This window comes from Anopheles ziemanni, chromosome 2 (assembly GCF_943734765.1).
Source record: "Anopheles ziemanni chromosome 2, idAnoZiCoDA_A2_x.2, whole genome shotgun sequence".
NCBI classification, from domain to species: Eukaryota; Metazoa; Arthropoda; class Insecta; order Diptera; family Culicidae; genus Anopheles; species Anopheles ziemanni.
In genome coordinates, this window is record NC_080705.1 from 90654008 (window position 1) to 90663287 (window position 9280).

Below are 9280 nucleotides of genomic sequence, written 5' to 3' on the forward strand. Positions count from 1 at the left end.
CTACTAAGAAGTAAAAATATATATCATTGAAAATTTCAAACAAAAGTATCACTTAAAAATGGCGCTTCCGGCGTTGAGTGTGATGGATTTCAGTTAAAGCAACGCATAAGATAAACAGTTATTTATTGATCAGCTCATAGTGGAACTGCTGTGTGAGTATATTATAGCATAAGAGTATTCTAAAAAAGGGGACAGTCTCTAGGTGTAAAATGCAAGATTCCCACAACCAAACAAACTAGGACGATGCCAGGATACGCAATTTAATCATTGCTCCATTAAACGTTCAGCGCCTTGACGCTTTCCCTCCACAGTCGTTCGGACGTTTCTTCGTCGAACTTCATCTTGGATTTTGTTTGCTCCAGGTTTGTAACAAAGTAGCCAGTGACGGGATTCTTTTCCTCCGTGTTCACATTATCCGTGGCGCAGTGAATGATGTTTTGTGCACCCTGGAAGTCGCAAGAAGGAAAAATCGAATTGGTAAGTCGGGTTCAAGCAAATGTATGGTTTAAATAGTCGATTATTACCTGTCGGGCGGAGCGTAAGAACAACAGCACTACTGGTGAAAACAGGACGTAATGGTACCACTTGGGATTGTAATCGCGGAAAAAGTCCGTGTGGCACAGGCCCGGACACAGCACGTGCACATTGTAGCCCTGTTTGTATAGCTCGCGGGCGTAGTAGAAGTTCATCAGCTTGGAGTTGTTGTACAGGTTGTTAAAGCGATCGCGTGGCCCACGCTCGACCCATTTGCCCAGATTGTCGAAGTCGATCCGAGCCTTCTCGTGCATCTTTGACGAAACGACAACAATCCGGGCGGCGTTTGCACGGATGTTGTCCTTCAGCAGATCCACCAGCAGAAAGTGCCCGAGATGGTTCACTCCGAAGTGCACCTCGTAGTTTTCCTGCGTGTACTGGGGCGTCTGGATCGCGAGGCCGGCGTTGTTGATGAGGCAATCGAAGGACGGGAAGCGACTCTTGATCGCTTCACTGAACTGACGCACCGACGCGAACGAAGCCAAATCGAGCTCGAGCGGTACCAGCTCACCCTCCTGCGTGTGCTGCCGGATGCGCCGGATTGCTTCTCCGGCCCGGTCCATGCTGCGGCAACCCATAATGACCGTGGCCTGGCGGGCCGCAAGTGCTTGGGCCGTTTCGAAACCCAAGCCTGTGTTCGCGCCGGTTATGATGAAAACCTTACCGCGAAGGGGTGCATTGTTGCGCACCCAGCCCCATTTCCACTCGCGCAGTTTTCGGATGATGTACAGACTGGCGCCTACTCCGACCGGCACCAGAAGGTAGAGCAATGAGGCGGACATGCTGTTGTTATGTTGTTCTACGGGAGATGAACCATAGGAGAAATTAAGAACGGTTGTAGACTACTTACAACAAAATACATAAAAGTTGTAATTAAACCAAATTTGTAATATCCCTCTTTAAAGCAACTCTCCTTACGGGGATAGCTGCTTTTCTTTTGAAATGGTGTTCCGCTGATGTTTAACTTTTTTTAAATGACTATAATAAGATGAATGATCCAATACTTTCTTTAATTATAATATTTATTACAATGCTCTTTTGCTTTAAAAAATCTTACGGCTCTAGTTGAGTATGATAGAAAACTGGCAACAATTGTGGAAAAATAATCCATGGTCCCAATACCGGGCCTGGATAGCGTTACATGTTGCCGTGTCCTACTGTCTAGTTCGTTTTTTTCGTCTCGCCCTTTCCATCATCGTTCGTTTCCTCCTCCGGCTTTTGGTCATCGTCGTCCTTTGCGTCCTCGTATCCGCGTACCGCGTACAGGAAAATGATCACGTTCACGACCAGCACGGCGGCCACGACGGAACCGCAAGTGTTGGGAAATCCATCGATGTGCAAGTAGTGCGTCATGCCATACCGCGTGCCGTAGAAGGCTACAAAAGGTAACGTGAACATGGCGACACTGTAGAGCAGCAGCCAGGCCGCGGCGGTTGACCCACGCCGTTGGGCAACCGGATCGTCGTCTTGCGGTGCTGCTGTTATCTCTTCCATTGAGTGTTGAGGTATTTTGACCAGCTACCCAGGGAAACCAACCACCATTTACTCCGAGACACACTGTTTTCCGCACTGTAGGACGATATGTTACAATGTACATTCGAGAATCGTGCATTAATACGCTGCTGTACACCCGAGGGAAGGTTTAAACTTTTCAATAGTATAAGCAAGAAACACACATCGTCTTTAACCAACATCTTAAAGTATAGGAGAAAGTTTAGCTCCAAAAACGTAACAACAACCACCGAGTGTTAAATATTGTAATAGTTTTTTAAAAGAATGTTACCAAGGGTTAGGAAATTGAAAACTGTTCAAAATTGACCATGCTTTCCAAACGAATCCCGAATACAAATCCACAACCGTATGCCGTGCCATCACCATCGAAAGAACACGTTCGCTACTGTGTAAGATTGTTAGAGAGTCTGTTTGGGTCGCTGCCTCGATCATTCCAACGATGGGCTCTTGTCATTTTCCTTTTGGGGCGTTTTCGATGGCTCGTACACTTTCATTCCATAACCGGATAGATGTTTCCTCGTCGAAGTGAAACTTGGAGCGGCGCATCTTTACGTTCGACACGAAGAATCCACGGACCGGATTGCGGTCCGGCGTGGTCTCACTTTCCGTCGCGGCAAAAATGATATTCTGGGCGCCCTGGGAAGGAAGGGGGGAGGGATGGTATATCAGTAGGTACCTCCTCCATGACACTTGCCGATTCCTGGGCTGCGTACCTGTTCCGCGGACCGAAGTAGCAGCCAAACAATCGGGGAAAATACCAGATAGTGGTACCATTTGGGTTCGTAGTGACGGAAGAAGTCCGTGTGGCACAGGCCTGGACACAGCACGTGTACGTTGAACCCGCGCTTGTACAGCTCCCGGGCGTAGTAGAAATTCATCAGCTTGGAGTTGTTATAGAGCCGGTTCAACCGACTTTCGTACTCCACCCAGCGGCCCAGGTTCGCGAAGTCTATTTCCGCTTCGATCTCGTGCATCCGGGAAGACACGACGACGACGCGCGTTCGTTCCGCCAACAATCGCTCCTTCAGCAGATCAACCAGAAGAAACTGTCCGAGATGGTTCACGCCAAAGTGAACTTCGTAGTTTTCCTGCGTATACTCCGGCACGCGGACTGCCAGCCCGGCATTGTTAACCAAACAGTACAGCGAGGGGATGGTGCGGTTTACCTCGCTAGCAAACTGCCTGATTGATCGGAACGAGCCAAGATCGAGCTCCATCGGAAGGAGTGCTCCGGCGCCTTCGCATACTTCCGAGCGAATTTGTGCGATCGCTGCATTGGCTTTGGCCATGTTCCGACACGCCATCACGACGGTCGCCTCTCGACGGACGAGCGCTTTCGTGGCTTCGTAGCCCAGCCCGGTATTGGCCCCGGTGATAATGAACGTTTTCCCCTGGAGGGAAAAGTTCGACTTCACCCAGCCCCATTTGCGCAGTTTGTACAGACGTAGGAGAACGATCGAGCCGAGGAGACCAGTGGCAGCTGCAGTACCGGCGGTGGACAATGTTACCTCCAATGGGATGAGAGGCATTACCGGTTGGAGGGCGTTTGGTTTCGGTTGGGTTTTCGTGCTTGGTTCGTTGGCTGTGTGGGGGAAGAATAAGATTCACAAGAAAGATGTTTCCTTCTCTCTATCTTAACACTTAACACTCGGTTTTTTTAGGTTATCGATTAAGGTGTTATTATAGATTTTTTTATTTAATCCTCTGTTCATCCTTTTGCTAATTTGAGCTTATTATTATATTACGCACGGCCCGGTCAAAGCTTTGCGACGTCAATGGTTCACCGGGCGTATAGAAAGGATTGCACACGGCATCCGTGTAGAGATTGTGCAGATTGCGGAACATCGCACGCACCTCATTCTCCCGGAAGGACGTATTGCTAGCGTCGATCACGATCAGAAACTTGATCTTGGTGTTCGTCACGTAACCGTAGATCTTGTGCTGTTCGGTCGAAATAAGCGACCCAAGGTACAGCTCGCGACCGTCGGCCGTCGGTTTCTGGTTTGTGGCGCACCGCTCGTCGATCACGTCCAGCGAAGCGTGGACCTGGTACTGCAGCGCGATCTCCTTATCCACGTTCGCCGTCGCGATGTACAGCGGTGCATTGTCCTTGCCGACGATCGCCACACAAGCGCACATCTAAGGGCGACGATGGGCCCAAGAAGGAAAGGTTGCCACCCGAGACGTTCGCAACGCGCCAAGCAGAAAGAGAAGGAAAAATTTACTCCATAGTTTAATCATCGAAATTGGAAATGAATATCGTTTTCCGAAGCAATAGGCATAAACTAAAGTAACACAATGTGATGAAAGTAGGATGGAAATGATGTAGACAAAAAAGAGGCACGGCAAGGGGGTGCAGCCCTCATCATGGTTCGTTGCTTTTGACTACGTGGAAGGTACCGTCCGTTTAGCAATTTCTCTCTTTGATGCAAAATAGTCAACTTTCCCAATCGCATAATCGAATCGTGGATGTATGCTAATTTGCTCCATTTTGTACCCATTTCTCGATAAGTTGTTCACACTCAAAAGGTCAACAACCACAAGTGACGCCCCAAAAGTGTCGGGAATGCGTGAGCCAAACAACAAAAAATCGTTTAAATCTACTTAAAACCTTATTCAGTTTTGAGATTCTACGCACCTTCTATGTTTGTTGATGATTTTCCAGAAAGGTAGAGTGTGATTTGTGGTTTCTGAACACTTTTTAACCTGGTAATACTCCACAGAATGATGCTGCTCCGTGAATGCTGCTTGATCACGCACCTTTGTTTACGTTTTGAGTTTTGAGTAGTGTTGGCACAATCGGGGTCGGAACATTCGAAGAATCGCTCCATAGGATTGGATCCCATTTGGCGAATTCGGATCAGATTTGATTGGCTTGGGTTTTTAATCATTTTTGATTTTTTTGAGAATCGGGTTGCTTGAATTTACTGAGAAGAAAATTGTCGAAAATCATACAAAGAATTCAACAAATGATAAAAAATAAACGGCAAGGATTTGATTTTCCCACCACTAGTTTTGAGGCACTGCCGGCAGATCAACTGTGGCAATGTTTCTATTTTGTGAGTATCAACAAAACTTATTTGAACGAACGGGTAAATGGTTTTGAAAGTAGAGAATATACAAACTTTTTATCTTTTAGCTGGTTCTCGCACCTATTTTATTTTAATCTTTACGAAAATGATCTTTGACAAACGTTTCGCCTACCAATATCGGAAAGACTAAGCTGGCTTCCGCGTACACTTTCACCGGAGTAGCATCCTTTTTGATTTTACCCCAAGAAACGGCCTCGTCCGGTCGTGCACCGCTATCACTGCCATCGTACTCGGAGGCAGTGTTGATGAAGACCGAAAAATCCGCACCATTACGCATCAGATTTGCGTTGCAAATGTGATGCTTTATGACCCCTCCGCCGACGATGATAATCCCCGAATTGACCGCCTTTACGGCCATCGTGTTCAGCCGTCGCAAATCCGATACAATGTCTACCACCAGCCCAGGGTTGCGGAAGGAATGAAAGTACATCATATCGCCGAGACTTCCATCGGTAAGGGCTGGACTGAATACTGGTATGCGATTTTTGGCCGCCCAGTAGTAAATGGACGATTCATCCTCGATTCTTTCACCCAACCTAGCGATCACTTTGGATGGCGTCCACAGCGTACCTTTGCTTTTTTGCTCCTCCAACATTTCATCAAGGAGTGGTGTCACCCAGTTTTCGAACTTGCAGTAGTTATCGTTTGGTACCAGTAAATTTCCTATTCGATTGATGCCGCGTTCGCGTAGTTCTCTTCCATCCAGTTCGAATGATCCCAAGTACGTTGGTGCTAGACATTTTATCAAATCCTCCTCGACTCCGCCCGCAGTCGTGACAATGCAATCGATCAGCCGGTGTTGTGCTAAAAAGCGAATCGTTTCTCGCACCCCCGCCGATACCATGTTTGAGGTATAGCCGAGAAAAATGGTACAGCTCGATCGTCGCCGTATAAACTCATCTTCTTCGTAAGCGTCCAGTTTATCTTCTGGAAGCGGTATCCGACGAGCTGCAATCTAAAATATTATGGTTGTACGTTGATTGCCACATTCTATCAACCGGCTGAATTCACATACCATCTTATTCACTTCCTCTATTGCTTTCCCCAGGTTCGTTGCCTGGAATCCGCTTCTCACGTACGTGCTAAACAGTTTCTCATAGTTGTATCCATCGTTCCAATCGTAGCCACGAATCGTCGGTGTGTCCTGCGGCAAAGTTGTACTCTCCTGGAGTACTGCTTCCTTTGCTACAGCAGGTTCTGCAGATGGATCCATAGTTTTTAAACGTTAGCACACACTACCGGTATGAATTGCACAAGATTCATGCGTGTTTTGTTTACCATGCTCTGCTCAAGCTGTCAAACGTCAAATTGGATGTTGCATCGGTCTCTCACAAGCTGTCAAAGTCAGCTGTTCAAGCGACCCGTCTCCCCCTTCCCCTTCCTAACATCTACTCGAGAAGCATGTGCGAGCACGAGCTGCCATCTTCAGTTTAGTTTTTACCGTCCATCGCAGAACAGCGTGTGACGCGATCGTATCGGGCATCGAGTGCGGGTTTCAAAGTAGTATTCGCGGTTCGTTTCGGTTCGGTGTGTGTAGTTCAACTAGTTTTCCCCCCAACGCTACTATAAGTGGCCCCTCAACTATTTGCCCTGTAACATGCTGCAGTAGAAGCAACTACGAATCACCATCGACTCCTCCACAAAAAGGTAAACAAAAGAGTAACCGTGACTCATTCGGGGGATCATGGAATGCCACTATCAAATCATGCGGTTATCGCGGATTTGCAGTAGAGAAAAGATCTGCTTCGAGGAACTGGTAGTTGCCGGACTGTGAATGCTGTAAATCCTACCCGTACACCGTGAGACGGTTCATCAACTCGGCGAAACTCGGCGAAAGACATGGAAGTCAAGAGAACCTTTGGCTCGGCACATTTCGTGGTAACCACATATTCCAAACTATTTATCACTTGCGAACCCTTTCCATGTCGACGCAGCAATCACGGACGGTTGCTAAGGTACAGACCAAAGGGGTCGTTTTGTTGTTAATGCAGTAAATTGCTGATAAAACGCTCTTTTCTCACTGCCAACACGAGCAATCGGACCGTACACGATGGCAGAAACGTCCTGGGCAGAGTGGGGGAGTAGAAGAATTTGGAAGAAAATTTGTCCGTCAATGCACCAACCACCCACAGCGCTGCCCCCCCCCCCCCCCCCCCCCCCCCCCCCCGGTCGGTAATGCACCACCATGCAGCGCGTGTGTGCGCTGAAGTTGCACGTGTCGGAGAAGGCTGCGACGCGCATCATACTGCAGTACATAATGGAGTCGCGAGGCCGGACGTAGACGGCGGCCCGCTATTGACGGTCACTTGTGGGGCAAGGCCATGTGCTCCAATACACTGACGGCCAGTCTCATCAGGGCCACCCTTGTGTGTCAATCCCGGACTCCCCCAACGAAAACTTAACCGTCCACGACATACCGAGCGCGGGAGGCTCGTGCATATGACGTGCAAACTGCCTTCACGTTGGTGGCGGAAGGAACGAACGCCATGGCGACCGATGAGGGCACACAACGCTGAAAATGGCACGGAATTGAATAATGGCGCGTATTTGCGGGAAAACACGCTCGTCGGCTCGTCCAATTATACACATCCCATCATGCCTGCGCCAGAGCCGTTGCCAGCTTGGAAGTGCGGGGCGAAGAGGCACATTTTACCCCCCTATTAAACCGTGAATACTGGTGGTCTGAAGTCGCGAACATCCCCCCGATCTGGGCGGGTGGCTGCATGATGCAGTACCGTAGGTCGAGTTTACCAATCCGCGCTGCTTTCGATCGCTCGTACCATTTCGCGTCCCCCTTGCTCAAAGTATTATTTATACCAGGCTCTATTGATCGTAAAACGATTCACCAACGGCTCCAAGGAGATTGCTTTGAGCATTTATGCTACGTTGGCCCGTGTTCCACCAACTGCGGTAGGTGTTCTTGAACTTTGGCGGCCTTGAGAAACGCACGTTGCCGTTGCAATAATTCTACCGTCCTGCGCTCCAATACAATAACGTGGAGTATTTCTTGGGGCTAAGGTTTCGCTGTCTGAGGACGCCGTTTTTTTTTATTATTTGTATACATGGGGTTTTCGTTCGGTTGGGACGAAACCACCATCGAATGTAATTCATTGCAGCGTCGTAAACAACATAACAAGCGGACAACGATTGCTTTATGTTTCTGGGCAACCGTGCACAGGGTCCTCTACTTCCGGGCATGAGCATTTCGGTAATTATCATCGCTGGTTAATGATACAGTTTATTTCAATTCCGATGATCAAACAAAGAGTTAAATGCTCTCCACAAAAGTCCAAAGTGATATTTATAAAGAGTTGTTGGAAAAGAAGGATAAATAGAACTACAATCATTAAGTCACACTATTTATCAAATCTCAGCATTCGTTTAGCAAAAGTCTGTGTTATCTCGGCGGTTAATAGGGACAATTATGATCGAAGGGTTGGGTTTGAACTGCTTGTGCAAGCAACTTTTTTCGAAAGCAATTCGTGCCACGTGTCGAAAGGGTGCCAACTGAGTGGACTCCCAAAATCTAGCGTCCCATTGAAAGTGTTAACTCACTTATGCAACCACCATCAAATCCAAACAAAGAAGATAAAAGAAAACCGGAGGTGGAGAAAAGCAAGAGTAGTGCAAATAGGACGCCATACCTTGCTATAATCAATCGCTGTACTATTGGAAGGAGGGAGAAGAAGTGTGTATGTTGTCCCCAAAACTATCCAGGTTCATTCGAACATTGCTAATATCTCGTTTTAGTTCATTGGTGGATGATTTTTCCATCTCTATTCTATTGAAACTCAACTTTCAAATATCGACCCTTAACCCGACCGCATAAAAACTCGCACAAAATGCACGCACGCCCGGGCACGTTTTAAACTTTCTATTTACCCTCCCCTCCGGGTTCGTTCCGGCATTGTGGTGGCCAAGGGGATGCATGTGCCGATAGACTCCCGCCGCCGCCACGCCGCGGGACCAAACGTTTTATTGCATAACCAATGTTGACCCATTGCGCGTTGATGAACCTTGGGGGCTCGTTGAATGGAGACATGCCATGCGACACATGTGGAATAAGGCCACATACCCAAACACTCCGGCATTTTTTGTTTTTTTTTTTTTGGGACTTAGCGTCGCTTCCCCAAGCCGGCCAC

At 47.9% G+C, this 9280-nt stretch overlaps 5 protein-coding genes across 5 annotated transcripts; all 5 read right to left on the reverse strand.

The window, feature by feature from the left end:
- Positions 1-112: 112 nt before the first annotated feature.
- On the reverse strand, positions 113-1329 carry LOC131294998 (retinol dehydrogenase 12-like). Its single transcript, XM_058323058.1, has 2 exons — positions 525-1329; positions 113-446 (listed from the first exon to the last, which is right to left on the reverse strand). The coding sequence occupies exons 1-2, from the start codon at positions 1314-1316 to the stop codon at positions 276-278; spliced, it is 963 nt and encodes a 320-aa protein (XP_058179041.1). The 5' UTR covers positions 1317-1329; the 3' UTR covers positions 113-275.
- A 282-nt stretch (positions 1330-1611) lies between these two features.
- Positions 1612-2220, reverse strand: LOC131281416 (uncharacterized). The gene has a single exon (XM_058310746.1). It carries the CDS (start codon positions 2026-2028, stop codon positions 1696-1698), a length of 333 nt encoding a protein of 110 aa, XP_058166729.1. The 5' UTR covers positions 2029-2220; the 3' UTR covers positions 1612-1695.
- Positions 2221-2332: 112 nt separating this feature from the next.
- Positions 2333-3576, reverse strand: LOC131281411 (retinol dehydrogenase 13-like). The gene is made up of 2 exons (XM_058310739.1): positions 2760-3576; positions 2333-2682 (listed from the first exon to the last, which is right to left on the reverse strand). The coding sequence occupies exons 1-2, from the start codon at positions 3573-3575 to the stop codon at positions 2497-2499; spliced, it is 1002 nt and encodes a 333-aa protein (XP_058166722.1). The 5' UTR covers position 3576; the 3' UTR covers positions 2333-2496.
- Positions 3577-3726: 150 nt separating this feature from the next.
- Positions 3727-4185, reverse strand: LOC131281539 (trafficking protein particle complex subunit 2-like protein). The gene has a single exon (XM_058310876.1). The coding sequence runs from the start codon at positions 4183-4185 to the stop codon at positions 3766-3768; it is 420 nt and encodes a 139-aa protein (XP_058166859.1). The 3' UTR covers positions 3727-3765.
- A 1014-nt stretch (positions 4186-5199) lies between these two features.
- LOC131280943 (probable deoxyhypusine synthase) lies at positions 5200-6394 on the reverse strand. The gene is made up of 2 exons (XM_058310188.1): positions 6154-6394; positions 5200-6093 (listed from the first exon to the last, which is right to left on the reverse strand). Exons 1-2 carry the CDS (start codon positions 6349-6351, stop codon positions 5209-5211), a joined length of 1083 nt encoding a protein of 360 aa, XP_058166171.1. The 5' UTR covers positions 6352-6394; the 3' UTR covers positions 5200-5208.
- Between the last annotated feature and the right edge of the window lie 2886 nt (positions 6395-9280).